General features: G+C 48.5%; 1 protein-coding gene across 2 annotated transcripts in view; it reads right to left on the bottom strand.

Annotated features, from left to right (window-relative positions):
* Positions 1-18,328, bottom strand: part of Rgs9 (regulator of G protein signaling 9) — a 68,978-nt gene that overhangs the window by 49,493 nt on the left and 1,157 nt on the right. For both annotated transcript variants that reach the window (XM_060386499.1, XM_021647725.2), the window contains exons 2-3: positions 4,594-4,690; positions 192-242 (exon numbers count right to left, since the gene is read on the bottom strand). In XM_060386499.1, coding sequence (XP_060242482.1) covers positions 192-242; positions 4,594-4,690 — 148 coding nt within the window. The remainder of the gene's footprint in view (positions 1-191; positions 243-4,593; positions 4,691-18,328) is intronic.

Here is an 18,328-nt window from a genome sequence, read left to right as displayed (position 1 = left end):
ACAGCAAGCACTTTACCCAGTGAGCCACCCCCCTGGCCCACGCCTTTGTTTCTGACTCTGGCTGTTTTCACTCATGAAGGTCCCGTCTCTGCAGCTGAGACTCGACAGTTCTTAGTGACTCCCACAAAGCCTCCTTTTGAGTTTCCCCTTTAGTCCTTCATGCACAGCAACTGTGTAGGTGAAGGCCTCACCCAGGTTAGAGATCCAAAGGCGCTGGATGATCCACTGCAGAACATCACCTCCTGCAAAACAGAGACGTACCCGATCAACGTCATAACCTTTCCACCTAGCCCAGGACCACCGTGCCCTCCTCCACAAAGTGCATCCTTCTTGCCTGGTGGTGATCCTGTCCCTCAGAGATTCCATCCATTCACTCAAATGACTCCAACGGTCCAAATCCACCATGACCCGGCCCACCAGATCCAATGCCTCTCCTCCACTACACACTGTCTTTTATTTCATTCATTTATTCCTTTTTATTGTTCAACAGTTACCCAGGCTGAGGATGAAGTCACTCAATATAGTTCAGGGCGTCCTGAACTCTTAATTCGCCATCTCCTGAGTAGCCACGTTCAATCTTTACCCTCACTCAGTGTATTTATCTTTTTACCATAAAACGGTTTAAACACTGCCACTCATCAACTAAACAGTAAACAGACTGAGCCTAAATATCAAGGAAAGACAGGTTCACGGCCAGCTTGGGTCCTGAATGGAGTATGGGACACATGGCAGTGAACCAGAAGCAGAGATGAGAGTTGAAGAAGGACTGAAGGCAGGGATGTCTCCCGCATAGTCAAGTCTCCAGGGAAGACACTCAGGAGCCGGAGAATTCTAAATTCAAACCTTAAGGTTGGTGCAAAGGTACTTTCATCAGAGCGGAGGAGGGAACCTATTTTAGTAGCATTTTGTAGGTTGATACAAGACTTTGGAAAATAGAATGTGGGCTCCCTTTGTACTTTTGCCTTGGGCCCTGCAAATCTTAGGTTTTGGCTGGGGGAACTGTACAGAGTTAAAACTGCACCAAGCAAGAGGCAGGAGAAGCAGGCAGGGATGAGTCAAGAGAGACTCAGCTACGCATCTCTGAGTATTTAGGTTTACCTAAGGGTGGAGACAAAAATAAGTCGAGAGGAGTCTGGAGCCACTGTAGAACCTGTGCGAGTTCTGAGCTTATTTCTCAGCCTGAGGCCTCTGCTCCTTGTGGAAGACAAGGTGCCTGAAGCCAAACCCAACTCAGACACCACCTTGTAAGTGCCATCCTCAGCCCGATTCTCAAAGGTAGAAGCTAGACCTGCCTGCATGGGAACTGGCCCACAATGCATCCCAACTTGAGATCCTATAATCTGCATCCTGATGGCTAGCCAGTCATAAATAATACTTCCCTCTTCAGAGGTAGAAAAAGGACATTTCTTTTATAGCCTTCCAAAGAGATCCACTGTGATCTACTTGTGTTCCCTGGACCTAATTAGCTGTGGTTAAGTACGAACAACCTGTACCCCTTCCTTATGCATTTCTAGGCTGAGATGAATAACCATTGTCCCTATCAGTCGTACCCACACGCCACAGTATTGCTTCCAACATCTTCACCTCCTATGACTCTCAGCTTTGACTCACCCCCAGTTGGCTGTTCCAAAGCAAAATTCTCCCTCTAAAATCCTGGCCTATGTGTGTCAACCAACATTCCAACTCCATGTCTCTCTTTAGAGGCATGCAGCTTGCAAGAGTGCACCTCAGGCAGACATCAGACTGATTATCACTCTCCACCGAGGGGCCCAGGGCTTTCTCATCGAGTTAACTGCTTCCTGAAATAGATCAAATGAATTTACAGTGCCACCAGCGTCTGCACCGTGGGGACCGTGCTGGCAGCAAGGCAGGCTGGCTGTTGAGGCTCCACAGCTGACTGTTCCCAGAAGCCCTGGCTCCTGCCACCAAAGAAGCTGGATGCGTGTTTGCTGTCATTGGCTCTACCTTGGCAGGATGGGGGCTCCTCCCTCGTGGTCTGTTTCTACAGAAGGTGGAACTCAAGTGAAGGCAGAGCAGATGGGCAGCCTCATCTAGAAACCACACCTAAGCCATGTTCAAGGGGAGGAAGGGCACATGCACTGACATGGGATAAGATGAAGTCTAGGTCTTAATCCTGGACTCAAGTTCAAGGTCACTCATGAATGGGCTCGGTGCCATGGGGGCTAGTTCTTAACCTCAGTATTGTTTCACTGCTGGGGGCTGAATCTAGGACCACACCCGTGTTTGGCAAGAGCTGTGCCAGTGAGCCACAGCTACAGCCCTCTCAGGCTGCTTTATATATCTATAGCCCCATCTGTAAAACAGGAGTGGTCATAACTACCCCTAACTTTATCCTGCCTCAGGGGAGGGAACTGCCAACTTTCCCAGGCCGGGAGGCACCTGCCATATGCTAGGCCCTTGAGCAGCATGGTCTCTTTCATCCCTGAGACCTTCCTCTCAGATAGGGTTTTTCTGTTGCCGCTTTACAGTGAGAAGATGAGAGCAGGGCTGGGGAAGGCACTTGAGGGATTAAACCCCAGGTGTTCCACTCACAGCCAGGCTCTTTGCACTGCTGACTCAGAACCGACCCACACATTCAGTACGTTTTCCTTAGCCATCCTCATGAACATGGCCATTCCAAGCGCTGGGGTCAGCACAACCAAGGTAAGAGCCTCCCACTGAAGGTTCCTCTAGCCCATCATTTACAAATCCAAGGCAGAATCCACAGACAGCTACCAGGGTGCCTTCAAGGACAGCTGTCTCTTAAACAATGAGAACCAGATTCCTTCCCTCCACCCCCAAGCCTACCCATAGGTAGTAGCTCTTTGGTCCGGAGCCACTCTGAGCCCTACTCCTGCATGTGTCCCTGAACTATTCTGAAACACTCCAGTCAACTCCTATTTCACCCCAAAAAGCCAGAGTGGGCCTTCCATTACTTGTGTTGGAGGAACCCTTGATGATGTGTTTGCCTTCATCTTGGTTTTCTCACTGTTGCACAAGAATGGTGATCACCCTGTCTAAGAGAAGCACCACAAGAATGAGCCTGTGTTGCTCAGGGGCCCAGCACGCAGCAGATGGCCGACGTGTGGAAAAGGCCTCCCGTGTCTGTCAGCACCTGTGAGAATGTGGGGATAGGTATGACCACCCTGGTGACTCTATTTTTTATTTTAAACAGGGAACACATTCAAAGCAATCAGACTGGTGGTGGGAGGCAGCCCGTCTCTACGACATAAAGCTGTGAAAAATGCTTATTCCGGATGCCGGGGACTGCTCAGTTGGCAGTGTTTCACACGAAAGCTTGAGGGCCTGAGTTGTTTTGCTTTGTTTGTTTTCTGTTTTGTTTTAAAAGCTAAGTGTGGTGCCAGGAATGCTGGGGAGACAGGAGAGCTCAAGGCCCATCTCAAAACACAAAGTAGACAGCACCTAAGGAACAGACGACAGGGTTGACCGTCTATGTGCATGTAAGGGGGGGCGGGGGGAGGAAGAAGGGGAAGAGAGGGAGAGAGAGAGCAATAGAGCGAGGTCATGGGCAGGGTCAAGACTGCAGGCTCACAAATCCCCGGTTCTGAGAAGCTGTCTGTGGCTGCTTCCGCAGGCTCCTTGCTGAGGCATCTTCTCGACCACAAACCCGATTTCAAAGCACGCTAACCGAGCAACCAAAATGCCTCCTTGTGTTCACACCTAGCACCCACCACACACCAATGTCCCCAAGTGATACTCTGGAGTCCTTCAACCATCACACAAGGAGGAGGTAGGGGGGCTCTGATCCCACGAGAAAGCTCAGGAGGACGTGAGTTTGAATTAGAAGGGTGAAGAGAGACAAAATCCCCGGTCTCCCAGCCAAACAGCAGTAAATATTTTAGTTTTGTGGACCCAGTGCAGTCTGAGCACAGCCGTATATTTCAGCTCTGTAGCCGGAACGACAAAGCAGCTGTGACTGTAACAAAAATAAAACTTTACTTACAAAGGCAGGCTGCGGCAGTTTGGCACAGCCCTCTCCACTGAGTTGGGTTTTTATTGCTGTGGAGGAACAGCATAACCAAAAGCAGCTTAGGGAGAAAAGGGTTCATTTGGTTTATAGATCTCAGGTCATAGTCCATTAAGCGAAGCCAAGGCAGGAACCTGGAGGCCGGAGCTGAGGCGGAAGCCATGGAGGAACACTGCTTACTAGCTACCTCTTTGTGGCCTGCTCACTGGGTTTCTTATACAATTCAGGATCCAGGAGCGGCACGTCCCCCTCCACGGGCTGGGTCTGCCTATACCAATCACTAAATTAAAAAAATGTCCTATAGACCTGCCTACAGGCAATTTGATGGAGACATTTTCTTAATTGAGTTGCCCTCTTTCTAGCTAACTCTAGCTTCAGTCAAACTGACAACATAATAATAATTAATAATAATAATAATCAGTAATAATAAAGCAACCAGGACAGCAAGTGTGCTCAAGTTTGCCAACCCACCCCCACACCACCACCAACACACACACACCACCAACCCCACCACCACCACCACCAACACACACACACACACCACCAACACACACACACACCACGGCTTTTGTTTCAAGTAACAGCCAAGCCAGAAGCCACATCACCTGTCATGGCGTGAGGGACGCTGGTGACCAAGACTCTCTGGTTCTGCATTCTGACTCCCGTCTCTGGGTTCTGCATGTCCTTCACAAGTGCTTCAATCTGCAAGACAGAAAGGAAATGGCCCTGCTCAGCGGAAGCATTCCAGAAGCTTCCCATGGCACGAGCAGGAGCCAAAGATGCAACCTGGCTCCCAACCTGGTGCAGGAGCCAAACAGACATTAAGCAGCTATGGCACAACCAGAACCACACGTGTGCTCCGTAGACAGAGGCCTCCAGAGTGGGAGGCCGCAAAGAGAGGGATTCGAACCCAGGGGATGTGTAGAGGCTCAAGAGCAAACTGCCTTCGACAAGAAAAATTTTGATGGACAGAAAATGAGAGCACACCTCAAGGATGAGCACACCAGAAGGATGGGTGGGAGGCTGTGGCCCGTGACTTTGAGAGACAGTGAACTGAGAGGGATGAAGTGTTATTTGAAGTGAGGATGTCAGGAGGAGGCTGGGTCACAGTTGTTTCTCCATACCACTCCTGAGTGAAGACTTTGGCCCAGCAGCTGGTACTGGGGGGAATTTTGGAAATGTGCCCACAATATGGAGGTTTTTCCGGGGTAGAAAAGGGTGAGGTGGTCCCTGGCCCATTCACAGTTTCTGCAAGAGTCCAGGCTTCATCCCTTGCCACCACATCCTCAAGCTGTCCCAGCAGAGGGGTGGCTGAGCCTCTGACTCAGTTAGAATGGCCCTAGCCCCCTTTTCTCACCTTGTTGTCTAATATAGGCCAGGAGGCCTACCCTGACCATTCTACTCAAAGTTGCAACTTCAACACCTTCAGATCTCCTGACCTCTGGTTGCTTTTTCTATAGCATTCAACATCTAACACACGAAACGATTTGCTTTAGTTTATTGTTTATTAGATGTTCTTCCTTGCCCCTGGAAATGTAGCTCATGGAGGCTGGTCTTTCTCCTCTGTCGATACTTCTTGCTGTATTCCAAATGCCTGACGGAGTGTCTTAGATAGAAGTGATACTAAACTAGCATCAGATACATAAACTAATAAGCAGATGAAGGCAGGGTGGGGAAGATGGTCAGGAGACTGGGCTCTGGACACTCTGGAATTGGCAGCACTTGTAAGTGGTCAGGTAGCTGAGTGAGAGTGACAGATGTTGATGCCAAGGCTTGTGATCTATCTGACCAGAGCAGTCAGTTTCCAGAAAAGGAACTCCCAAAGATTGGCTGGGAATGTCACTCTGTGTTAGAGCATTGCCTAGCATTATTATAGAGGTCCTGGGTTCAACTGCCGGTGTGCAGAGTGGAAGGAGAGAGAGGACAAGTGAGAAGAGGAGGTGTTGGCATATATTTTTCTTATCTATTTTATTGGGTTCTTATACCTCTATCCCCCTTTCAACCCTTATTCCACCCTAATCCCTTCCAACCCCCAGCACTAGGTAAGAAAAGGGTTAGAGGGATAAGTGGGTATAGATCTCTATAGGCTACTTCCTGCTTATTAGGGTTGTTGGGTTCCTTGGTGCAAGTCCAGTCTCAGTAGTCAGGATACCAAGTAGTACAGCAAACCAGCAAACCAGCAAACCAGCAAACCAGCAAACCAGCAAACCAGCAAACCAGCAAACCAGCAATCCAGCAATCCAGCAATAGCAAATGTAACAGCAAAGGGCAAACCAACAGCAGCAGGGGCAGCAAAACAGGGAACAGCAGCTGCCACAGGCCCTCTCCGGGCTCTCCAATCTATAACCTCTCCAGGCTCCCCCAGAATCAAATATCTACAGCTGGCAAAGACCATGCCCTTACTAGTGCAGGAGGCAAATCATCATCACCTGCCGTGAAGCAGCCTCTTATCCCACACCTGGGATTAAAACAAAAACATATCCATATAACATAACCAGGTTTTTAAAGAAACCAAAACTCTCACTGCAAGGAGAGGCTAAGAGAAGAGAAAAGGCGGGGAGAGAGGGAGAGATGAAAGGCGCTTCCGTCCTGGTATGCTTACAAAGGGCTGCTGACAGACTTGCGCTATCTGAAGATGGCCGCCCCGAGTACAGAAAAAGCAAGAGTCAGGAGACAAATTAAAAAGTAATGAATAGCCAGAAGAGTCGTTGAAGCCAAGGAAAATTAACAAATACTCCAAGGAAGCTTGCAGCGTAGGAAGACGTCGAGGGGAGATTACCTCAGGCACACTTTTAATGGTTAAAAAGACTCTTTTATCTTCTGCCGGGCATGGCAGCACATGCCTGTGACACCAGCCTTCGGGAGGTAGAGGTAAGAGGATCCCTGCAAGTTCCAGGCCGGCCACGACTACCCTGTCTCAACAAAACCAAAACAGGGAGCCAGCAAAAATGGCTTAGCAAGTAAGGACACTGGCTGTGCAGGCGTGGAGACCCGGCTTTGATCCTCAGCCCCTCATCAAGGTGGAAGGAAAGAACCAACTCCACAAAGTCGTCCTCTGATTTCCATGAGTGCACTGTAGCACACATACCAAACACCCCCTGCCGCACACATACACACACAAATGATAAACAACACATTCATGCTTTTAAACACCAATAAATAATATTTTCCACAAAATATGGTAATACATGACAGTAACCCTAGCACTTGGAAGATGGAGACAGTAGGATTGCTGCAAGTTTGAGAACAGCCTGGTCTACTTAGTGAGTTGCAGGCCAGCCAGGGTTACATAGTGAGACTTTGTCTCAAAAGAACAGAAACATAGCAACAACAAAGTCATACTTCCACTTGGAAAAAAAAAAATTAAATGGAAATAAAATCAGGTAAAAGATAGTTTTAAGCAGAATAGATGTTTTATATGCTCAAAAGAAACAACCTAGATGTTTCAATTGCCATTTGGTGTTTGTGGTTGGTACAAAGCCTCGTGTGCAGGGATTCCAAACTTCACCTCCCTTAGGAAACCCCCATTAATAAAGAGATTATCATGGTTTCTTCCTAGACCATCATCACTTGCAATGGCCATCAGTGCTTCAACAAGCAGCTTTAGCCCTGGGCAATGCCGGGAAACCAAAGAACAATAGTGGTCCATAGGCCTAAGATTGCACAGGTGCAATCATCTCTCCATCCTCTGGGAGAATATTGCAAGATCCCAGCAGATGTAAAAGCCACAGATATGACTAAATCCAGGATAATTTGTTCTAAGTATACGTAGCAATAACAAACCTTAATTTATATATAATGCACAGGAAGTATTCCGGTTTGCATCTGGTTTGGATGTGTCCCTCCAAAAACACAAGTATTGAAGGTTTGGTCCCCAAATCTGTAAAGAAGAGGGCTTTGAGAGAGTAACTAGATCATGAAAAGTCTGACCAATTGGTTAATCCATCTATGAGGTCATAATCTGAAAGACTAATGGGAGTGATGGAAACTTAGGGGGGTGGGAAAGAGTTGGAGAGGGTAATGTCCTTGGAGATATGTCCTTGCAAGCTATAGCCTGTCTTTCCTGCCTCTCCCTCTCTCCCCATTTAGTATGTTTGGACTGAGGTTGGGCCCAACAAAGTTAACAGTGAAGAGAGCTGAAGCTGCTATAAAAAGAAAATGCTGTAACAAGATACAGTAAAGATCAAGTCCAAAAGATAATGTGACCACAAGCCCCGCAGAGGGATTAGGAGATCAAGCATTCCCAGAGTGAATCTTACAAGACACACAGAACGTGAGCAGTAGGAAGAAGATCAGGTGGTAGATACAGGTCTCCAGGCTTAAGGGCAGCAAGAGCCACAAGCTCAGGACGTGAACCAACAAATGAGAACAAGAACCCCCACCTCCCCGTCTTTCCCTGGTCCACACCTCTATCCTGAGGGCTGAGAGCTGCACACACCTGAACATACCCTCAGGACCAGCCTACACACGTCCTCACCAACACCTAAAGCAAGCAACTCCCCAGTTTACTAGCTTCTTCATTTAACAAACTTGATTCTATCACCATTGTTTTCCTGTGACATAACCCAATGACCCCTCTGACACTGTGCTGCTGCTGTGACAAATGAGTCCCTTTGCAGCTTGAAGCTGTTTGTGGACAGAAGCAAAATGAACCACAGATTCTCATCCCGCCTGTTGGGATTCCTTTCTCCCTTAACTGAAGAACTTGGGGCAGCCCGTTTAAGCTTATGACATCTCCTTCCTCTTTAAAATGGGGATCATGGCAACATGTGCCTCACTAATTCATATGGTTTGGTATCTAATTAAGCAACTGTGTTAGGAGGAGACATGTATGTTTGCATGTGTATATATGCACTATGTGTATAAAGACATACAGCGTGAATATCCCCTAGCTCACATGCATGATTCCAGAAGCACCTTAGATTTCAGATCTGGGATAATTGCATATACATGGCTTCTCTCAGAGGTGGAAAACCATGATGCCTAAACATGAAATTCATTCTTGTTACATGTACTGCTTTTGACATGTGGCCAAAAGAAAATTTTATTCAATGTTCTAAATTATTTTTTACATGAATTAGGTGGGTTTGGGAGGTTTGGTTGGTTGGTTGGTTGGTTGGTTTTGCTTTGCTTTGGCTTCGATGTGAACTTTTTTATTATGCCATCATGTTAATACTCAACAGGCTTCCAATTCTGGAGTGTTTGGTTTCAGATTCTTAGATTGTTTTGATTAGGGATGCTAGGAGTATAAGCTGCCATGCTTACATTCAATTATATTAATAGCATGCATGCATTAATGCATCTTTGGAACTCAGCCAACAGGTCTATTTTCAGACACCTGGGGGCAAAATTTGTTTCACCCATCACTGAAACAAATTCAGGTATTTATTGAGCACTGGGAGGGTACAAAACAGTCAAAGACACATCCCCAGTCCTCAGGGATAGACCCCTAGTCCTCAGAGATAGACCCCTAGTCCTTAGAGAGCAGTGTTGGGGATTGGCCTCATGCTAATTACTGTCCCTCTGTGTAGACCTGCTTAAGTCATTATACCTGACTGGCTAAATAAACAGCCTATACTTGGGCAGCGCAGAATGAGGTAAGCACGGCTAAGGTTCCCAGGCTTTGGAAAACCCCACGAGAAATCACGGGAGAGAGACAGATGGACAGGAAGAGAGGAAGGAGGAGGACACCAGGATGGGTTAGCCTGGAGAAAACACCACGTGGGCCAAGGAAGGACTCCAGTCATGGCGTGAAAAGGCCCAGATGAAGAATATAAGCAAGCACCATAGGGTTATGGATAAAAAGGTAGTCCAACTGATGAGGATTAAGGTGGATGGCATTGGATGGGGGCTGGGAGATGGGTGGTAAGGATATTGAAACACCGTAAGGGAAATATCTGCCCCACCCAAGATAAAGAAGGCAATTATAAATCTAACAGATGTCTATGTCTCATTTGTGATAGCAGGTTAAATAATACCACCATGATAATCTTAGGGCTAATAAGAAATAATACATAGCCAGACACTCTTTTTTATTTCCTACAATGGAGCAGCAGAGACAGTTACATGAAAAGGAGTCAACCAACATAAAAGCAAAGAATCTGGGTGCCAGGAGAGCTCAGTTCAAAACTCTGCTCCAGTCTAGAAGTGAGAAGCCTTAAGTTGCTAAATTTGGGGCCAGGTGGCATAGCTCAGTGGAAGAGCGCACACCTAGCATGCACAAAGCCCTTAGTTTTAAACACAGAATCCAAGCAAACAAACAAAGGCCCCGAAGCTGAACCTCTTATTGCTTCACTTGAATCTCCATAAACTGGAGCTTAACCACCTATATCATTACAGGGATTCTGTGAAGATTAAATGTGATTAAGTACTGAAAGCATTAAAATACAGTAATATTTATGAGATCAAAATTACACACTGAATTAGAAATCAAACCAAAACAAAACAAAACAAAAACAATGCCAGTGGCATTAAGAGCCAGATGATGAAACTGGGCATGGTGGCGCACGCCTTTAGTCCAAAGCGCTCACTCGGGGAGCAATCGGATCACTGTGAGTTCGCAGACAGCGTGGTGTACAAAGCAAGACCAGGACAGCCAAGGCTACATAGAGAAATCCTGTCTCAAAAAAAAAAAAAAAAGTGAGCCAGATGATGAAGGTGACTAAAATTACCCCCAAAACTCTTCGTCCTGAGGACCCAGCTGCACTCCAACCGGGGGCGGGAGGGTGGTACGGAAGAGCACTGAGTCTCTCTCACCTCTCTCCACTGGGAAGCAGGGAGGCTGACGCTTGCGCTCCTGTGTAGGCAATGATGCTTCTGACAGTGATACAGACATTGTAAAGAGACAAACAATATCTGATACACACATGCAAGAAGACAGGTCTGCAATACTGAAAGATACGGCTGCCCAGTGCAAGTGTAAGTTCACTTTGGTGGAAAAATAAGTCAGACAGAGAAGGAGTCAGGTCCCTCATACGAAGCACTGTTTAAAGGCAAAAGTCGGTTGCCAGGGTCTAAGAGGAGAGGAAATGCAGATTTGCTAACTGGTGGGTATAAAATTTCAGCTAGGAGGAGTAAATCGTAGAAACATGCTGTACAGTGTTGTTATTTTTTTAAGTTAATAATACTGTGCCACGTCCCTAAAAATCTAAGTTAGCTCTTGGGCTAAGTCTTACCACAATAACACAAAACTAAAATTAAAAGAGAGAGACTAGCCCAGCAGCAGTGGAGGCTGAAGATCACTCAGGGAAGCCCTGATCTGGACAGTTTTACCTGTTAACTTGGCCACCTTGCCCTGAAGACGGAGGGCCCCCATCGTCTCAGGAGTGTGGGCGGATGTCCAGGTTCAGCACTGACGGGGAGCGGATAGTATGTTATCTTTGCTGCAAAAACTAGCATTTGCAGCTAAGCCACCAGCTCAAGATGCCAGCTGGGCTCAGGTGTGTGGCCAAAGCCACTCCCAGACACAGGCCAAAGGTCAGCTTTAGCAGAGAGCCAGCAGCTACCTTACTGCCCCTTACTGGCTGCAAAGAAACTTCCCAAGCTCACGGAGCCATCGGAAACAGAAATTGCATCTCAGGGTCTGGGCAGCTGACCCCGCCCACAAAGTGCTAACCACAAAACCACGAGCAGCCAAGGTCAATGCCCAGTACCCCCCATGTAAAACTCTGGGCGCCATCTGTGTCATCTCAGAGCCACACAGGCAGACCCCTATTCTACTTGGTGAACCCCAAGCCCTAGTGAGAGACCCTGTCTCAAAAACTATGTGGATAGTTCCTGAGGAACAACACCCAAAGTTGATTTCCAGTCTCCAAATACATGGGCATATCCATAAACACATAGGCAAGTGTGTACACACACACACACACACACACACACACACACACTACAGTTTCAGTACTTGGCCTTCTGTGAGGTAAGAGCTTGAAAATGTCTCAGGTCAGAGAGAACCAGAGATTAGTGAGTGGGGCTGGGAGACAGCTGCAGCCAGTGAGCTGGCCAGGGGACCAAGGAAGCCATTCGAATAGGAAGGTATAGAAACGGGGGAGGGGGTCACCACATTTGGCAGAGTACTCTTCGTGATGTGACTCTCCAAGAGTTCTTAGCTGGGAGTCTCAGGTACAGAGAGGAAAAGACGCACCTGATTTCTCTAAAGCTCAAGCCAAGACTCCTTTCTCTCATGTTGGCTGCCAAAGTGAAAGGCTAACTTCACTTAAAACTCGTGTGCTCGCCTGTGTGAGTGCATGTGTGTGTGTCCGTGTGTCTGTCTGTAGGTATACATGTGTGAGGCTAGGGACAACCGTGGCTGTTGTCCCTCAGGCCACCCACCTTGTTCTTGAAGGTCTCTCCCTCACCAAGCAGGTCGAGTACAGAGTCATGGGGGGGCTCCACCTGTCTGTGTCCCCTCCTCCCCGCCCTGAGATTACAAATGTGTGTCACCGAATATGGCTTTTTTTTTTAATGTGGGTTCTGGGCAGGGAACTTGGGTCTTCATGCTTACAGGCCAAGCATTTTACTGACTGAGTTTATCTTCCTCAAAATTGTTTTGTTAGGTGAGACAAAGTTGTTTCATTCGGACAATATTGGAGAAGAGGCCGGGTCTTGCCTTCAAAGCGGGAAACCCTGACTTTTCCCAAGAGAAAGTCAGCAGATTTGACTCCTTGTCTTTGCATTAAAAAAAAAAAAGGAGAAAAACCTGGTTATTAAGAATTTGAAAATAACCTTCAGAGGAGGAGTAATGAGAGTTATTTTAGAAATCGCAATGAGAGTCAGATTTCTTTCTAGCAGGTGTGTCGCCCTTCACAAAAAGGAGACGCCTGTGGGAGGGCGCTCATCACACTCGCCTCGGGGGAACATTGTGAGGGAGGCGGCACACTGACATTCCAACCAATTTTCCTTAGCCTTTCCCCCATCAATCCCTCTGAGGGGTCTCCCCAGCCACTTAAAACTGTCAGGATTCTTGGCTCATGGCGCCATCTCTGAGAGGCTGTTTGGGTTGAAGAGTGTTCCCCAAATTCATATATTGAAGTTTCAGCCTCAGTATCTCTGAATATAGCTGAGAAGTGGGGTCTTTAAAGAGGTGATAAGAGCCAGGGGAACGCCCGTGCACTCCCACCCAGAGGCAGGGGAATCCAGCAGTCCACACTAGTCTGAATTACACAGCAAGACCCTGTGTTTAAAAAAACAAACAAACAAAATGGCTGGGTCTGGCAAGACGGCTCAGTGGGTAGAGGTTCCTGCAGCCAAGCCTGCGAACCCAAGTTTAATCTTTGGGAGCCACATGGTGGGAGGTGAGAACTGACTCCCAAAAGTGTCCTTCGACTTCTACGCGTGTGTGGTAGTGTAAGTGCACACCCACAAATAAACTTAGAAACGTAATTTTTTTTAAAGGAGTATTTTTAATGAAGAGAACAAACCAACAGCCAGTGGTAGTGCATGGCCTAGCTTTCACAAAACCTTGGATTCAGTCCCCAGTGACATACATACACACACATGCATACACATGCACACGCACACCAAATAATGTCACGTCTGTAGGTCCTGCTCCAATATAATTGATGTCCTTATGAGAAGAGGATTAGGCCCTACTTGAGAAGACGGTGTGAGGACAGAGAACAGCTATCTACAAATCAACAGGAGAGGCTTCTGACAGACCCACCCCAGCCACGGGCTGAGCACAGATTCCCATCTCAAGAGCTATAAGGCGTTATTTAAACCACTCAGCCTGCCTGGGGCTTCTGCTGTGAACCTTCCAACTGCCCATCTTCTCTAGATAAAGAACAGCCACAGCCGTCCTCACCCTGCTCCCAGGAAGACCAGCTTCCGGCTCCTCTCAAGAGAAAGAATCAGCTGGGCCTCGTTCCCAGGCAACACAGAAATGCCATAAAACCAGGCCCTTCCTGGGCCCCTGGATGACCCGGAGTTGGCCTTCTAGACGCAGCCTAAAACTTGACTGCGGGTGAGCTAGGGACCCGAGGCAACATAAGATGGTTTTGAAGTCTCTGACATCCCACCTACCACACCCACACTGCTCTTCAAATTAAGGAGCTGTCACTCACAGTGGAAGATCTCAGGGGCTGGAATTTTCCTGAACACTGGAGAAGGCTGGGGGCAATCACAACCAGTGCATTCCTACCCTGAGATGGGGAAAGTGACCCAAAACCACGAGGTTATTCCTCTAACCGAGGAGCTGCTGTTACAAATAAGCTGTGGTCAGCTCAACTCAGTGGCTTAAAGCCGTTTGCTAGCACTTGGCCTGGCTGCTGCATGGTGGTCTGGTCCCCAGATCTGCTCTCTCCACCCTATTCTTAGGGCAGCAAGGCGTGGCAGGCAACCCCAGCTAGGACAGTGGCCAGCCTCTGCCGACCCTGCTTTTGTGCCTTGCTCATCTCATACCTGGCCCCTAAGCCCTGCCCCGTTGGAAAGTGCTCCAACCCGTTTTGAACTACAGTCCCTGCCTCAGCTGGTCCACAGCCTTTAGCATGTTCTCAGCTCATCCTCCTGAGTGATGAGATTCGGCACCCACTCAGCACGCCCATACTACTCCTTAAATTAAGAAAGCACGTCCCTCGGACATTCGTTTTGAGTGGGACCATTATTTGTTGGGGATTTGTCGGGTGTGTAGAGTATGAATTCATATTCCATCCATGTCAGTGAAATTCCCAGTTGGGTACCCATCATATATCCAATTGTTGTCCAGCCATCCCAGGGATTCAAATGTCTATTCAAACCACCCAGCAAACTCTTCTAGGAAGACTAACACCTGAAGTGGACACATAACTTAGTTGGTAGGCTGCCTGCCTACCATGCATGAGGCCCTGGGCTTAATTCCCAGCACCACGAGAACACACGTCCGTAATACCGGCGCTTGGAAGGTGGAGGCAGGAGAATCAGAAGTGCCGGGCCGTTCTCCACTGCATAGGAATTTTCAGGCTTGGTATCAGCATTTTCTAGAACGGAGCCAAGTATCAAGAAGCACTCAGGCTCTCGTCAGAATCACCCCTGCAGCATGTAAACAAGCCCATCACATTCATCCCTGGCTTTAGAAAACATCAAACGGCGTCTCATTAAACACAGAAAGCACCAGCTCTTCACCATGTCGAGTGACGCTCTCCAGCTGTGAGCCTCTCTTGCCTCCTGCCTTCCCACGCACCCACCTCAGCACCCACCCACTGGCTGCCCCCTCCGGGCCTGGTGATCCGGCCTCAAGGAATCTCCCGTACTGACATCTATCCTACATTTCTGTATTTTAGGTCAGCCTAAAATGTTGCTCACCGTCCCCCCTTCCAGGAAAAACATCAATAATTCTTAGCTCAGCTAAAAGCCTCCTTGTGAAACCTTACTCCTCCGACCCCAGGCACAGCACATGTCTCCCGTACTGAGTGCATCCTCTGGCAATGTCTGCCACAACCATGTACTGTGTGTCTCATGTACATGTTTCATGTGTCTTTCTCACTGGGCTCAAAGCTGCTTGGTGTATCTGGCACCTGGCACCCAGTGCTTCATTTTGTAGACCAAACGAAAGGGATGGGTATGAGAGAGCGGTACCACCTTCTGCCCCAGTCTCCTTGATACCTCTGCTTCTCAGTTGCTGTCCAAGCAGAAGTGAGATACCAGAAGCCACGTGGAAGAGTCAAGTCACCTAACAGGGGGCTCCTTCCCATGGCATCAAGAAATCCCAAGGGCACTGTGAAATGGAAATGGCCAAGATGGTGACCGTGGTATCACTGAGGTATGTGGACCAGCACCAGAGTGAGAGTCCATGGAGCCAGAGCTACTCATCTATGCTCTTCAGTTTGCCTCGTCATCAGCTAGTGGGTCTCCAGCTTTCTGTCACATTTGTCTTTTTTCAGCCAAGATCCCACACTCACTGTGTATCTGTGATGGCTAGTTTCTAATGTCAACTTGACACAAGCTAGGGTCATTTTGGAAGGAGGAATCTCAATAAAGAACATGCCCCAATAGGATTAGCCTGTAGGCCAGTCTATAGGGCATTTTCTTGATTGAGGATTAATGTGAAAAGGCCCAGCTCAGTGTAAACAGTGCCACCCCTGAGCTATCCATCCTAGATGTGATAAGACATCAGGCTGACAAGCACTGGGGAGCAATCCAGTAAGCAGCATTCCTCTATGACCTCTGCCTCAGTTCCTGCCTCCCAGTTTCTGCCCTGACTTCCCTCCATGATGAACTGCTACCTGGAAGTGTAAAATAAAGCAAACCCTTTCCTCCCCAAGTTGTTTTTGGTCATGGTGTTTTATCACAACAGTAACCTGAACTAAGACAGTAGCCAAGGATGGCCTTGCACTACTGATCCTCCTGCCTCTACCTCCCAAGCGCTGGGATTACAAGCATGCACCACCATCATCTAGTGTATGTGGCACTGGGGAGTGGATCCGGGGCTCTGTGCACACTAAACAATCATGCTAACTGCACTGCACCCACAGGCATCAACACATCTTGAATAAGCCCTGATCTTCCAGATGAGCAGCAACTTGGCAAAGGGGCGTTCTCTCCAGGCAATGCACTGAGCTTGAGGTGGAGATGTGTGATGGGAACCCTTTGACTGACAAGAGGAAAACTCTTTCTGAGCAGCATCGATTTCCTGGCCTTTGGGAAGAGCCCCTTATCCAGTGTCTGGAGTAATAGGGGACTCAGGGGAAATGGAAATGTCTCATTATTCATCTGGCTCACCACAGCGCTCATCTTAACTTACAGTCGGCCACGTCACTTGTCTGTTTCAAAGTTTACAATGATTCCCTAGGGTGGGTGGGAGATCAAACTGCCTCCAAGGCATTCTAAGGGGTCACTATTGTCTCCTCTGCCTCCTTCTACCTTTCTGCCCACTTCTGGTGGCTTTAAAATATGTCTCCTAAGGGCCAATATATCCTCAAACTCACCACATTCCCTGTGTTTTTGCACCTCAGCACCTTGGCACCTGCTGTTCCCTCTACCTGCAGCACTGCCCCCCCCCCCCGTCTAGACTCTCCCACTTATCCTTCCACTCTCACCTCCCCTCACCTGTCCCCCACTACAGGAAAACACCGATCACTGTATCACACTTGCACAGGCAAGGTTGTACTGTTTCCAGGTTCCACCGATGTCTGGGTGACCGGCGAGTGACTTAACATCTCTGAGCCTCAGTGTCCCTCTCTGTCCTTACACTAGCCACTGTCTGACAAAGCAAAGGACATAATGCATGCAAAGCTCTGCCTTCCTTGGACCCTGGATACATCATAGCACACCCTAAGTGGTAGTGCCTGCACCTGGGATCATGTTCTGATGGCCCCGGCCTTTCTCTAAAAGGCTTCTTATCTAGCTCAGGTGGGTAAATGCTGAGGATTTCCTACCACGAGCTCTTGAGGTTCTGTAGAGCTCTGCTCTGTCCTCTGACCTAAGGGGCTCTTTGATCCAACCCAGGACCCCAGCAGACACAGATGGGCTACAGACAGGACCCTTGCCAGCACAAGACAGATAGGGAAGCACTACTGTGGGTGAGGAGGACAGAGTCTGTAGACCCAGAGAGGAAAAGCCTGCTTCACAGAGGAGTGGGAGTTTGATAGACGGGGAAGATTGTGTTCCCACGATGCCTGGAAGAGTATGGGGTTCCTAGAGAAATGAGGACATTCCTGAGTGACAGTTCAGGGTGCCTGGGCTCGCTGTGCTCTTCTTTTGGGAGGGCAGGAGTAGGAGGTGGGTGAGAGGTAGAGCCAGGGAGATGGTGGAAACAGGACCCTGAGCAGTCAGGCTGCAAAGCGCAGACAGCATCCCTTGAGCCTAGAAAGCCAATAGGGAGGGGAGGATTATGCGAAAGAGGTCACTTAGTTTGGGAGATGAAGCCAATGCATGTGAAGGATGTCATGGAGGAGAGAGGCAATGGGGTCCATGAAGCAGAGTGAGAGCAGAGGCGGTGGAAGAGGAGGCTTGGGTGGGATTAAAAGGGAGATGGAAGAGAGGGGAGGGGACAAGGTGGAGAAACAGAGGCTGGGGCAGAAGTGAGGGAATCTGAGGTAGAGGTGAGGATGGTTGGGATGGAGGTGAGGGGGACTGGGGAGGAGGTGAGGAAGGTGGAGGTGATATCTGCTGGGGTTGGAGGTTGGAGGAGGAGGTTGGAAAGCAAGACACCACTCAGACAGCCAAGGGAAAGGTTTAGGAATCAGGAAGCACATGGGTGCTCCGGATGGGTGCTCTAAGCCTCCATGCCAGGCTTCCCTCGTGGAAGGAGAAGATGGTCCCGACACAACCTGAAGACACTGTTTCCCTTTTAACCACCAAACTTGGGCAGCTTCTTGTCCTTTTAGGAGCTGGGAGCTGCACTGTCCCCTCTCCTGATGACCGCCACAC

This window comes from Meriones unguiculatus, chromosome 7 (genome assembly GCF_030254825.1).
Source record: "Meriones unguiculatus strain TT.TT164.6M chromosome 7, Bangor_MerUng_6.1, whole genome shotgun sequence".
NCBI lineage: Eukaryota > Metazoa > Chordata > Mammalia > Rodentia > Muridae > Meriones > Meriones unguiculatus.
This window is presented reverse-complemented; position numbering and strand designations above follow the sequence as displayed.